This window comes from Girardinichthys multiradiatus, chromosome 7, assembly GCF_021462225.1.
Source record: "Girardinichthys multiradiatus isolate DD_20200921_A chromosome 7, DD_fGirMul_XY1, whole genome shotgun sequence".
Lineage (NCBI taxonomy): Eukaryota > Metazoa > Chordata > Actinopteri > Cyprinodontiformes > Goodeidae > Girardinichthys > Girardinichthys multiradiatus.
The window spans coordinates 31,787,448-31,802,241 of NC_061800.1; the positions used below are offsets into that span (position 1 = coordinate 31,787,448).

The window sequence follows — 14,794 nt, forward strand, 5'->3', positions numbered from 1 at the left end:
CAAAAAGCACTACAAAATGCAAAAACAGTATGTGTAAAAAGTCTTTAAATTTCCACTAATACTCCTGCCTGTCCCTGTTTATATAGATCAGTCATCAAATGGGAGCATGATGCTATCTCTTGAATTTATTTTTAAAATTTTCATGTAAGACATTTAATGCAACTATCATTTTATACCTAACCTGCATTGCAGCATTATATCTTAAAGAATTCAGAGAATCAAACTATCCTAAATAACTCTTTCCTCACAAAGTGCAGGCATGCTTAAGGTTTCTGGATTCCCCAACAGCTGCTCTTCTAACACTAGAAGTCCCCAAGCATGACTTTATGGCTCTCTCAAGTATGCCAATCCTGGTTCACTTTGTAACCAAGAAAAAATACATTGAACACTGCATCTTGTCCAAATTTAAGGTGAACAAATATGTCGAAATTCAGGCTTGATTTGCCAATTTAATTCACCCTGGCAATGTTTCAAACACATTTACTCACCTTTGGACTTTTTCTTTCCTACCACATTGTTTAGACTCAGGGGAAGAATAAGTCATGCTTAAGCCATGATGCTCCACTCTTGTGGAAACATCTGTTAGTTTAGGGACAAAAAGTGGACACCCCTGTTTTATTTTTCAGATATTTATTTTACAGTTTAATGTTAGTGACGGCTAAGACTACACTAAAATATACAATAGTGTCGCTACTTAATGTTAAGGCTACCACGATTCGCTGTTTCATCCCTTTGGCACACACTAATTCCTACTTAATATGATTTCATTAATAAAACTATCTTTGCAGTTATCTCTAGCATAAGTGTTGTCAATCTTTATCACTATTAGAAGTCCTAACTTTATTCTAAATGCTGTAAAAATGTTTTTTTAGAATAACACTGCTAAATAAATTAAACTAAAATGAGTGTCCTATATCTTTCAAAACACCCAACCTTACGCACTGGCTTATGCAATTGTTGTTAGCCAGAATCTTTACAGTACCCAGTGTGATATATTTTACACAATCAACTAATGCTGTTGGTTCTGACCTCTCGTCTGTGACTCTCTCATACACACACATAGACCATTGTGGTGTGCTTAGATGCAATTAAAAAAATCATTTCTGACCTCCAGAATCGAATCCACTTCATTCTTGCCGTACCATTCTGCCTCATACATGTCACCTAGACATGCTTGTAGGTTCTTAGAGGACTCGTGCATGGCTAAAACATATGCATTCACAAAAAGCACATTAGCGGAAGTGTTTTTTTTTTTTTCACATTGATGCTCATACATGTGTGGTGTAAATGGATGTGAGCGTACCTCTAACTGCCTCGAGGTATGCTCTTAGGTCCCTTTGGAGTTTGCTGCCTTCAGCCTGAGGGTGAGGTTTAACATATTCCCATAGTTAGGTAGACACACTGTGTTATATGGTCAATTACTGAATATTAAACTGATTTATTCTGTAAGTTACACCTATAATGACGTGTATTAATATAGACTCACATATTGCTTGTTGAAGTTGATGACCCACTCCTCAAAGGCAGCATCTTTGGTCTCATCTGCTTTGCCAAGCTTCTGTAGAACCTGTCAGCCAAAGAAATAAGTTAGCAGTACCAGAGAAGTGCTAATATTAATTGCATCAGAAAGCACACAATGTGAGATCTAATGCCTTACCTTATAAGTGGAACACTAATTAAGATACAGACCCATATTTACACTTTTTGAACCATTTCGTAATGTGTCATGTGACAAACACAATTCCAATACTTTTTAATGGGATTTTATGTGACTGACCAATATGATGGATGGTTTTCAAAAGGTAAAAAACAGATCTCACAAGCACGACTTTCATTTGTAGTTAGCCCATCTGAGTCAATACAGTATAGAATGAATTGAACGCTCAGTCACATTAAATGAGGAAGTCTGCAGTCATCCTTTATTATAGATAATGGAAGATAGATAAGTCTGCCCTGTTCTTATGTAGACAAGTCTTCTGACTGACAAACAGCGCCACCTCGCATTCATTCTGCGGAACGTGCAGGTGCTTGAAGGCACAGGCCTGATATATGTCACTTACTGCAGAAAGCATAACTGTTTAATGCTGAAATGATGCATATCGTAGGGGAGGGGACGCCTATGAGAAAAGTGCGCTTGTTTAGCTAGATACAATTGGGTTTTTAAATGCCAGAAATATCAGTGTAAAAGGTGCGTGGGCCTACACGGAACTGCATTTCATAAACAGTAGGAATGTATCCGCTGAGAGAGTATCTAAAGAGAGGACATATTTCAATGAAACATCCACAAACACATTATCCTTGCTCTTATTATGATGTGATGCGACACTGCGCCTCAGCGGAGGATGCGGCAGCGTTGTTCCTCGGCGCGTTAAAGGCCTACCGTAATTTCTCCTGCATCTTTCACACAGGCATGTGTAGGAGGACCTCTTACCTTTTCCTGGGCTCTGGTGAGCTTTTTCTGGACGTTGCTGGCCACTTTCCCAGCCGTCAGCCCCTTCCCCAAATTCAGCTCAGCCATCTTGCAGCGCAGATCAGCCTTTGGATGCGGGAGGGAAGGAAATTGATCGCTTGGACCGCTACGGCGACCGCTGAGGCAAATGCATCAATGTCCAAGCGGGAAAAGAGGATAATAATTACAACTGTGAGACGTTTTACTGTATATGATAATGCTGATGTGTGTGGGTAAAGCTTGAATGTATCCTGCGCTCTATAATGTTGGGCTGTTGTACGTACGCGTCCCTGACAGTGGAGAGGGATGCTGAGAGATGATCTTAAAGGTACAGATGCTCTCGCTTTTCCTCTTGTTTGCACTGCAAAACTGCAAAACTGCAAACGCATGCAATATATAAACCGACGAGGAAATTGGAAGACAGAATTCTGTTTTTTATTTTCACAGAAATGCAAATTAAAAAATATTAAACATTCCATTTCCTTAAGAAATTGAACATGAACATGAACCGTTTACTACAATTTCTATCAGCTGTTTTATACAGTAGCAGTGCGATATCCCCGCTTGAGTCAGCTATATTACTGTTATATAACAAGAAATGATCATGAAAGTGCTGTTTTCTAAAGTAGGCTAGCAACTTTTCTGCTAAATAAATTAATAATTTGACAACTGTAATTCCCTAAAATACAAAAAAAACAAAAAAAAACAACAGAACTTTTTTTAAATGATAAATGAAACAACTGGTGTTTAAAAAAATACAATTTAAAGAAATTCGATTATATCAGAATATATTAAAGATTTTAACTAAAGTTACACGTTACACATGAAAAACTATATAATACTTTATATTCTGCTCAGGTCCATTTGTTATATTTTATTTATTTTCCTAGTGTTTTTGCAGCAGGTTGATAATAATTAAGACTGATGTCCCAGCAGCTCAGGAAAAAAAGCAACAGATGACCTGACAACTCGGCTTTCTTATCAAGCAGCACTTTGAAACCCTGCTGTCTTCTCAAATGGGGTCAGGACCAAAACAAGTTCTACAAAACAACAGGTTTGATCTGGTTCAAAAATGTGCTTGGGATCCAAACGTAGCCAACTCCTCTCCGGAAGGGGGCGCTATTAGCACAGGGGATGTTTCCCCGGTCTTTTAATTTATTGTGGTGTAGAAAGGAAACAATGAATGTGTACAGACAAAACAGAAATAGTAAACAAATACTACACCTATTAAGTCCAAGATTGTATCTGTTGCTCTATTGGACAGTCAGGTGATGCTATTTTAGGGTGTTGTATGTATGAAATGTCAGTTTTGAAGTGTTCTTGAGGTAACGAAAGTTTATCATTTCTCTACGTATCCTTTGTATCCTTACAGGAATGTATTGCAATGGGAGTTGTAAAAAACTAAATGTATAAAAACAACAACAAAAACAATAATAACAATAACAAATTATTACTATTATTATTTTTGTTTTCATGAAGTACGTTTGTTTACATATCCAACAGGAAGACATACAAAAGGGTGGAAGAGGTTTTATTGTGCTGCTGTCAAATATAGCAAGGAGAAGGTGGGGACAGGAGCCAATTATTGGATTGAAAAGTGTCATGCATTGAAAGTAAAAAAAAAATAAATGACATGTATATGTTGTGAGTAATAAATGCCTTTTTACTTTAAAAATTTGGACGGAGAGATGGACACCAAATTTATAGGAGTCGGCCATTACTCCAATGTAGTGGCGCCACTGGTAAACAGGTGGAGTTGTGTTGAATTGGAGCTCTCCGAGGTCCTGAAGGCGACAGGAACCGACAAGACAGCAGAGAAAAAAAAAGAAAACAAACGTGGTCTAGAAATAATAACCTGATTGTATTTGTTTTTGCATTTCCACCATCAGGATGTGGAATGTAATTATAAATTTGTTGCGCAGTGGAGCTTGGCAGGATTCTTGAGACAACCTCTGGTTACACATGAGAGGAAAGATGGTGTGTGAAGGCGTCGTTTTTGAGGAGAGGGGGATCACACAGTTTCCAGACTGACGCAGTGTAAGAAAACAACAACAAAGAAACCTGTTTCATAACAAAGCATTTGTATGTACAGATATGGATTTTTGTTTCCTCTTTTTCTAGATTACTGCCATACAAATCTCACTGCAGTTGAGTTACTTACATGTATTTCCCCCCTCTCACTTTCTTACTTTCCCCCTCCTTTCAGTTCCCCCTTCTCTTTATCCCCCGACAATAACAACATTTGGCCACGAGTCACCAAACCCATTCGTTCCCATACACTCTCATGAATAGATCCTATCATCCCCCCTACTGCGCTGCGGCAATGGTTCAACCCGCTGAGAGGGGGAGAGAGAGGGAGGCTGGGCGCACAAAGGAAGTGCACATTTCGATCGTTGTGAAGGGAGATAATTGGGTACATGATGTAAACACAGAATAAATATCGAAAGGCATCATTCCATTTTTACCCTCCTCTATCCATCCACTTGTCCATTAAATGTGTTTAATAATATATGAGGTTGTGGCTATACAAGACTGCGCGTCTGTGTGTCTGTACAGAGAAAGAAAGGCAGCCAGAGAGTGGGGAACTGAAGCCAAGAGTAGAGAGGGAACAGGAGTTGAGCTTTGTTTCATCCCCGTTTGGCCGGGTTTTTAGAGTTTCTCGCTGGCTTTGGAGACATGATGTTGGACTGGTAAAGCTGACTAAGTTCGAAAAAAGTGACGATTTTCTGCGCTTCTTTGGAGCTGCGAAAATGACAATGGGAGAGAACGCCAAAATGTTGCATTTCTGAGGTGAGTAAATGTCTTTGTTCACCTTACATTCCAGTCATTTTAACTATAGATCGTGGAGTTCTAAATAAAAATAAAAGTGTTTTTGGTTTTTTTTTCTCGGTGAAAGAACAGGGGCGCTTTATTAAAACACTGCTCCCCACAGCAGGTTGTTGTGTTGTCAGTCAGTTTGAACCGTGGACACATGGAGTCTCGGTGCTGCTATTGTTTTCCTCTATTGTTTTCAAACCGATGCCACAGAGAACATTTGGTGCTCCAAAACGAGAGACGTGTGCCCCCCCGAGACCACTCACAGGTCACATATCAGTGACAGCCACACGGATCCTTCCCAGTGTGTGAGGAATACATAATGGAAAGGACAATAAAGCCTGAATTTGACTCCTGTGGGCAAAACCTGGTTGGATACGTCGTAAAAACATAAAGTCAAATTAACACGCGTCTGCAGCAAGTCAGGTGTTATCTATCTATCTATCTATCTATCTATCTATCTATCTATCTATCTATCTATCTATCTATCTATCTATCTATCTATCTATCTATCTATCTATCTATCTATCTATCTATCTATCTATCTATCTATCTATCTATCTATCTATCTATCTATCTATCTATCTATCTATCTATCTATCTATCTATCTATCTATCTATCTATCTATCTATCTATCTATCTATCTATCTATCTATCTATCTATCTATCTATCTATCTATCTATCTATCTATCTATCTATTTATCACAACACTGAGAGGTTTCAATTAAAAATGTTTAGGTATGTTTTTTCTTCTTTGGGTTTAGCTCTGAAAATGTATGAGTACAGCACCTTGCAAATGTATTCACACACCTTTAACTTATTCATATTTTGTCCCATAACAAACACAAACTTCAAAGTGTTTTCCTGGAATTTTCTTTGATAGACTAGTACAAAGTTGTGTTTTTTTTGCAAATTGGACAAAACCAATGTGTGGTTTTGACATTTCTTATATTTTCTTATTTAGGGCCCCTCTCAAGTCAATACTTTATAGGACACATTTTGTCTGCCACTACAGCAGCAAATCCTTTATTATATGTCTTGCAGCTTTAGAGACTTAGACGTTTGCTCATTCTTCTTTGAAAAATAGCTCAAACTCAGACTGGGTGGGGAAGGAAATTTTCAAGTCTTGACACAGCTTCTTCATTAGATTTAGCTCTACAACATTCTAAACATGAATAAGCATTTGGGGTCTAACGGTATATAAATACCTGCTGAGTGTAAAAAACAAATGTGGCAGCAGCACAGTGATTCGATGGATTTTAGTAAAATAAAATGAAAACTTACAGAATGGCAAAAGGAAAATAGATTGTGTAACACAAGCAAAACAAAAGGAGAGGCAATATCCCAACAGCGGAATCTTTAAGCCGCATTCAGGGACAACTAATACACTATATATATCAAAACTACTCCAAAGTGATGTAAGTTGTTTTTATTCTCAAGTATCAGCACAGTCCCATTCAAAAATTCCTAAATAACAACCTTGACCATTTTCATGTGGTTTTATTGTTGTAAAATGTATTCAGGCATTGGGTATACCCTTAATTAATTAAAAATAATCAAATTAAATGTTCAGTCAGTTCAATACTAGTAAAACCTTGAAGAATCAAACTATTTTTCCAAATTTGAAAAATTATTTGTTCATTTGAGTAAAGTAAAAAGAAAGAAAAAACAACCAAGATTTCTTTCTCTTGATTGAAGCATACAGAAAACATACAGAACCATGATTTTAAAACCAAGGTTCACATGGAACCATGATTTTAGTGTACCTTTACACCCCTAATAAGCATTAATCTAATCTATTCCACAGTAGCCCTGGCTGTATGCTAAAGATCCTGGTTGGAAGGTGAACCTCCACTCCATCTAATAGCCTCCAACCAGTTTTCTTCCAAAATTCTCTGATATTGAGTTCCATCTACCTTTCTATAAATTTAAACCAGATTGTGGCAAACTGCAAACATATCTTTTTATGGCTTTTTTTCAACAATACCTATATTTTGCCTCTTTTCCCCAAATACCAGATTTGTTGAGTCCCTGACTAGTAGTTATCTTGTCAACAGGTATTCCGTCCTAAGCTGTGGCTGTCTGCATCTCCTTTAGATTTAACATGGACGTCACCTTACAGCCCAGGTTACCTTAACACTCTGTACCTGTCTTTTGAGCTAAGGTGGACAGCCATTTCTTGGTAGGTTGTGCCATTTTTTATTGATGGATAATGAATTGAATAGTGCAGGATTTACTCCTTAGGCTACTTCTGAATACCATTGGATGCACTGTGAAAACTATCCAGTTCAACTATTTAGTACTGTGTATTGGTATATGAAATACCATCCCCATATTGCTTGTGACCATAATTTGACAAATTTCAAAGGTTTCAAGAGGTACAAATACAGTATCTTTGCAAGGCACTATTACAGTATTCTGTTTATAGTTCTTGCACTGATTGCTTTTTATTTGGTCCAAAAAGAGATACAAAAATAACATGCAGCATAAATTAAAAAAAAGCTAAATATCAGTAGGAAATAACAGACTTTTAAGCATTTATTGGGCTGCTTTCTCTCATACTTTTGTTTTGGTCTGAAGCCCTGGAGAGAGCGCCGATGTCTGCCTACAGGCATTCTTAACTTGAAAGTTTTTGGATTTTCCTTTTTGTAAACTCTGTTCCAGTTTGTGATTAATTTCATGAGCTGAAGTTTTTGTTCAAACAGATGACCTTGAGGGGAGTAAGTAGATAGCAGAATCATATCTTGAAACATGCAGTTGACTTAATGACTGTATTTTTTACTGTCACATTATTATTATTATATATATTTTTTTGCAACACAGTATGCCTAGAATCATTGCTATTTCACCAGAGCTCAGCTCTGGGGCCGCCATCAGGAACTGGCAATAATAGATTTAAAGACAAAAAAGTCATTAACATTAAGTTTAATTCTTGATGACCCAAAAAAGGATCATCTGAGGTATTTTAGCGTCATAATTGTCACATGTTGATGTTGCTTGACTAGTGATATTCACTTGCCTTCAGCTAAATAAATTGCATTTTAATACTGCATTGCTTTGCAAAAACCTTATAATAATGAGATAGAGAGACTATGGAGCACTGAGTAATTATGGAGATGTGTGACATGTATTGAGATTTAAACCCACAGATTCATCCCCAGTGAGTTTCCCATATGGCACTTCCCTGATTATTATGTAACCATAACAGAGAGGCAACCAGTCCTCAGACTTGGGGCTTTAACCAAAGCGGCAGGCTCAGTTGATGAGGAGTCTGGCCAGATCTGAAACATTCCTAGTCTTTATGGCATCTCTCGTTTATCAAAAGCCTTGAGTAATACCCTCTCCAATAAATCAGTCAGACGCCTGACAGCGGTGTAGAGAGGGACATTGTTAACCTCATAAATATAGAAGAAATACTTCAGTTCTAAAATTTTAATCAATAAAGGGTAGATCTCATCACTGACAGAATTAAAACTTGAGCATAAAACACAAGGTGCCAACTTTTCATGGTGTCCTCTACATGATTCAACTTATAATTCATGTAGAGGACATCACTATGTTACTATGTACTCTGAAGAAGAGTTACATAACTGTGACGAACACAAGCCAACAAGATTTAGACTGAAACTGAGCAGAAAAACCTCTACAAAGACTTCTGTGTCTAGCCTGCAGAAGGCAACCTCTGTATTTTCCTTCATTTTGCTTTAAAGAGGAGGTCTAATTGGGTGGATGGGGAAAGTCAAATTGTGGGTGTGTATTTGGGGTTTGAGGTAGAAAAGGGAATGTTTTTCTTATAATTTAGTGAAAAGTATGTTAAGTTAATAGAGAAAGAATTTGAAGCATGAGTGAACAAAGCACAGAAAAGGTAAAAAGTCAATCCTAATGTCATTAATACACACTTGCGCTCCTTTCCCTCCTGATCTTTTTACCGTACTTTGAAAACACCAGTTAAACTGGTGGAAAGGTGTGGCCGGATATGCTTTCGTGTTAGTTTTCAGCTCACAAGCGTGCTCCTTCACATTTTAAAAGCACCTCGGGCAAAAATCTCTACACAGATCCATGCAACATCAGTGTGATGCAGAGAAGTGTCACGTTTGGAGCCTTTGGTTTGAAAAAGCTCATTGAAATCCCAGTGTGTCAGAACCCTTTGGCAATGCAGCCTGCCATGTTGCATGTTTGTGTTTGGCTGTCATGTTGTTGCTAGAAGGCTCTTTACATACCATCAGAATAGACACATTCATGCATTTGCCAACTTCCAAACAGCAGGTTTAAATAATCTCATATATGGTGCCTTGCAAAAGCATTCATACCCCTTGAGCTTTTTCATATTTCTTTCCATGTTACAGCTGTAAAATTAATAAGATGTTTACCCAAAGTGAAAGCATAAGTCTAAAGCAGAAGAAAAAGGATACATGTATTTTTACAAATAAAAAAGCTTGAAAATTGCACTGTGTTTCTGCGTTCCGTGTCCTTTACACTATCTAATAATAATACCTGTGGATAAGATCTTGTGTAACCACAAGCCTTCAAAAGTCATCTAATTAGTTGTGTAATTTAATCTCAGTTTCCCTCATCTGAAAATGGAGTCTGGCAAAACTGCAAAGCTATTAAGACATGGCTTATCCACCTACACTAAAAGAGAGCATTAATCATAGAAGCTGCTAGGACATCCATTTTAAATCTGGAGGAGCTGCAGAGATCCACAGCTCAAATGAGAGAATCTATTAAAAAGGCAACTGTTATCCACCAACTTCACAAATCTGGCCTTATGGTAGAGTGGCAAGGAAAAAGCCATTGTTAAAACAGTATCCCCACTATGCATCATGCTGGGGTAGATGAAGCACTTAATAGTGTCAGTGAAGCTAGTCAGGGTTGATGAGAAGGGATTCCTGAATGGAAATCTGTTACAGGCTGAAACAAATTAAGACTGAGCTGATGGTTCACCTTTCAGCAGGACAACAGCCCTAAACATACAGCCAGAGCTATATGGGAAGCGTTTAGATCAAAGCACATGCATGTGTTAGAATGGCCCAATAAAAGTCCAGACCTAAATTCTATTGAGAATCTGTTGCAAGACTTGAAAATTGCTGTTAAGTGACACCCTCTATCCAACCTGACTGAACTTGAGCTATTTTGCAAAGACGAATGGGCAAAAGTTTCCTTTTTTAGATGTGGAACAAAGGAGATGGGAAGGAGATTTTCTTTTTTTTTTTTTTTTTTTTTTTGCAGCACTGGTGGCTTTTATTTTTCAGAGATTTTGGACAACAGGCAGACAGGAAACAGAGGTGGAGAGAGAGGGGAAGACATGCAGCAAATGTCACCAGAGCTAGGACTTGAACCTAGGACTGCCACATCAAGGACTGAAGCCTCAGTACTTGGGCCACACACATAAACCCCTACACCAACAGTGCCACACCTGGGAAGAAGATTTGGCTCAGGTGGCTGATTACTAATGCTTTCCAGACTTGAAAATCACCTTTTTTCACTTCATAAATATGAACTAGTTTATGTTGATCTAACATGTTAAATGACATTAAAATAAAATAATGTCTGTGTATTAATATGACAAAATGTGGAAAAGTTTAAGGTGTATGACCACTTTTGCAAGGCAAAAGCTGACTCATTTGCTTTTTAAATTTAAATCTAACTGTGAAACTAGCAAATGAAGCGAAAAGGGGAAAACAGAGTTTACATTGGAATTTGGTTATTCAGGACGTGCCTCCAGAGGGACACGTGTGAGCAGCACAGTCAATAGAAACAGTAGAGGAGCCTTTTTTTCAGATGATGAGTGTGTTTGTCTATGTGTTGCTCAGCAGAATGTCCCACAGCTTTTAGTAGCTCGCCCCTACACAGACAAAACATAGTGTTTATGTTTCGCTAGCAGAAATAAATTGAATTCATTCACTCCAGGTCTCAGCTTGTGTGGAGCAGACAGGGATGTATTCAATACAATTGAGTTTGTTCACCCCTTTGCCAGTTTATACCCCAATTTCATACCCACACAATGCAATTTCATTCCAGCCTACTTTTGTTTTATATGCAGAAGAAATATCCATGTTCTGATCCATACTTCTTTTCTTGCTAGATCAGTATTTTAATAAGATATTGAGATAAACAATCCTAGAATTACTCAAAGCAAACACATAATTGAATTTAATTGTATCTTTTTCTAATTATTCAGTTTTTGTCCAGCGTTTTTCCATTGAATATGGTTCTGATCCCCATTTGGACAGTTGGATCTAAGGACAATGACCCGATCAAACCAAAATAACTCTAAGTAATAACCTGCTCAAAGATCTTTTTTTATTTGAGTCTCATAACATTTTCTCGTACTAGAATGAATAGATTGTAGAAAATCTTTTTAAATAACTGGTTTTGTGAAACCAATTGATTTAAATACCCACAAAAATTTTCTTTTTTGTACCTTCAAAAGACCAGCATGAAACATCCAAAACCGCAAAACTAATTAATGCTAAAGTTCACAATGATCTGTAGTCAGCTGAGTCTCCACTTTACAATTAAATTAATCTCTCTTTATTTACAATATTTTCTGATTAAAATTAAACAAATCTTTCAAAAAGTACATTTTGTAGAATCTATTCATGTTCATTGCATACAATAAAATCTGAATGAAAATTGGGCTTTAATGATATTTGAAAAAATACAATTAATATTGTTAAATATTTTGATGATGATATCATAGGTCAAAGTCCAATGGTTTGGCCAAACATGATGAGGTCATAAAGGGAATTAATTCATGGTATCTGGAATTTATATAGAAATTCCTTTGTAGTAACTGAAATAAATACTACAATATACCAACGTTTTGATATGTATATTCTTCAGGCCGGCTTGACATCAGAGTGAATTATGTTTGTAGCTGAAAGAAAGAATAGATTACAGAATAAATTAAAAAGTCAGTAAGCTTTGGCTATGTAGTTTTTTTTGTTTAAAAACATATGTGATGTCAAGTGAAATTGAACAAAATATACAATTCTCAATGTGAGTTTTAATGTGAAAACTACTACAGTACTCAGATAATGCATTGCACTTATTATTTTAAAATATGCATCTTTCTATCAGACTGTAAAGGGATCCACTGTTAAAGTAACATTTTACAAAACGTTTTAGTTCTGAATGTGAACTCTATACTTGCCACAAAAAATGGTGTAACCTTTACAGTGCAGTGGTTTGTCCTTGCCAATCAAGAACTATACTTAATAGCAGTATAGTTATTTTACTTAGAAATCTAAGTGGCCAATGTTTGTTGTAGCTTTTACCATCAAATTGACATTTGTGTCATACTTTGGAGCACCTGTCTCTGTCAAAGAAACAAAGTCTTTGCTGCAATCTCCATTGACTTTCAGTTGGTCAGCTGCAGGATGTTTAACTTTATTGTTTTGAAATAGCAACAATTCAGTATATGAGAGAGCTGCAGGGCAAGGAATGTGGGCCAAAACTGGTGTGGTGTTCCCAAAGCCCTCAGTTGTGGTAGATTAGACAAGACTTATGTGAAACAATTTGGCTCACTAGAGCTAATCATATTAAAACATCTCCCTCCATTCCACTCTAGCCCAGGCCAGCAGCCACATAATATGGGCCAACTGCCAACTACTCATATCAGTAGATTTTTTTGTATCCCTATTGTTTTTTTAGCCCAAATGATGGATAAATTATTTGTAAAAAGAAATACACTTTTGCAAAATAAAAAACACAAATCCCATGCCCTCAAACATTTGAGTATGATGAAGGCATTTAAAAATAAAATGTACTTAAAACTGTCACACTCCTGCATTTGAATAGCCACTTTGGGCCTAACACGGCTAAGGCAAATGAATCCTTGTGGGATTGAAGACAAATTCAATGTGGTTGCTTAGAGCAGGTTCAGTTTTCAGCAAAGCAGTGAAAAGAGGAAAGATGGAGCCAAGTGGCTGAAAACAGCCGAGAGATACTCGCTGCTGAAAAGAGGGACAGTGGAAGACGGAGAATGAGCTATAATCTGATGAAAGCCTCTTTACTCCCCTGTTACCTCATCTTCAGGCCATGAGCAATGGCCAAGGCTTACACATGGATCAATGCTGAGGTTACCAACTTTTACTAACACACAATTACATTCCCATCACTTCAAAGGACATTATTGTGGCTTGTATTAAATTATCTGTAAACATAAGATATGCATGCTTTCACCTGTAATCAGCTGTGTGAGATGTTTATTGAGTGGCTCAGTCAGGCATCACAAACACTTATTGTTTTTTTGTACATTTTAAGCATTATTTAAAGCATCTCCTTTTAGCTACGCTAAAAAGACTTAGCATTTCTCTTCACAGTGAACTCTACCCTGCAAAGCACTATCAAGGCTCTGTCAGTATGAGACTTTGTCCGTGAAGGAACTTTAAGCTGGTGTTGGTGTTTAATACTCTTATTTTTAAGTAAGACAGGAAGTAATTCCTGAGTTGCCTTATTGTGTTGACAGACCACTGATATAATCATCATCCCATTTGGAAACAAAATAATCTAAGGCAAATACATTTAGAAATTTTTTGAGAAGTCTTGACTGCATTTGATCAAATCCAATTAAAATACATGGACTAAACAAATCTTAATTGGACTAATGCAAACCTGAATAACACTCAACAGAGCTTCTTTAAAACCGGGTTTACACAGCCTGATAATGACCCCTCCTTTGCAGAATCTTTCACCGTAAAGGAATTGTGGTAAAATCTCTGAATGTTAGCTACAATTTATCGTCTGGGGTTGTTCAGTGTGACAGGAACACCGACCGCCAATTTGGCTCTCTACCAGCAAAAATGACCTATGCCAAATACCAATCAGTGTCAGAATTTTTCTCGGAAAATTATACAGTTGCTGCAGCCAACTTCTAGTTACTGTTCCATTTTGTCCAGCCAGGACTGCTTTCACTGGTGTGTCCTTTCCCTCATCCTCCTCTTACACTTTTTAACATCAAACTTCCATAATAATGCATTAATACCCAGGACTTTCTGTTAATTTATTGTTGCACTATCATCTCTGTTGGATCTGTCTGAGGCATTTCTGCTGCAGCTACAAAGGTGTTTTTTTTTATACACAAATAAGTTTCTATCATGATGTAAATTCCTGTACAACGTTTATGGCTGTCAAAAATACCTTATTTTACATAATTCAAAGCAACACCACCCATGGCTATTTGTTTATTTCCATATCAGTTAATGTGATATTTCCAATTGGAACAGTGGTTTAGTGTTTCTTTTTAAACTGGTTTTAAGCCAGTCCTTGGACTTAGACACAGGTCTGAGCTGAAAAACATTTTTTTAAGACATTAGGTAAGCACCTATTTGAATAACCTAAACTGCTTGAAAATAATGCCTTAGTCCATTCTTATAAATTTCAAAATAAATAGGAAATGACATTTTTATTATTTTGACAGATGGGGTGTGTTTTAAATTCGTACTCGTACTCGTACTCATACTTGTCGTCTTCCGCTTTATCCGGGACCGGGTCGCGGGGGCAGCAGACTCAGCAGAGACGCCCA

General features: G+C 37.1%; 2 protein-coding genes across 6 annotated transcripts in view; one reads left to right on the plus strand and one right to left on the minus strand.

Moving 5' to 3' along the window:
- LOC124871146 (myc box-dependent-interacting protein 1) overlaps window positions 1–3,561 on the minus strand; it is a 29,942-nt gene extending 26,381 nt beyond the window's left edge. For 2 of the 5 annotated variants that reach the window (XM_047370198.1, XM_047370195.1), the window contains exons 1-4: window positions 2,432–3,556; window positions 1,487–1,567; window positions 1,304–1,358; window positions 1,109–1,203 (exon numbers count right to left, since the gene is read on the minus strand). In XM_047370198.1, the coding sequence (XP_047226154.1) occupies window positions 1,109–1,203; window positions 1,304–1,358; window positions 1,487–1,567; window positions 2,432–2,518 (318 nt within the window). In that variant the 5' untranslated portion in view covers window positions 2,519–3,556. Of the gene's footprint in view, window positions 1–1,108; window positions 1,204–1,303; window positions 1,359–1,486; window positions 1,568–2,431 lie in introns of all 5 variants that reach the window. The other 3 variants (XM_047370196.1, XM_047370199.1, XM_047370197.1) reach the window with 3 other exon arrangements.
- Window positions 3,562–4,812: 1,251 nt separating this feature from the next.
- Window positions 4,813–14,794, plus strand: part of tmem198a (transmembrane protein 198a) — a 61,052-nt gene continuing 51,070 nt past the window's right edge. The window contains exon 1 of the mRNA XM_047371519.1: window positions 4,813–5,239. The gene's annotated coding sequence lies outside the window, so the exon portion shown is untranslated. The remainder of the gene's footprint in view (window positions 5,240–14,794) is intronic.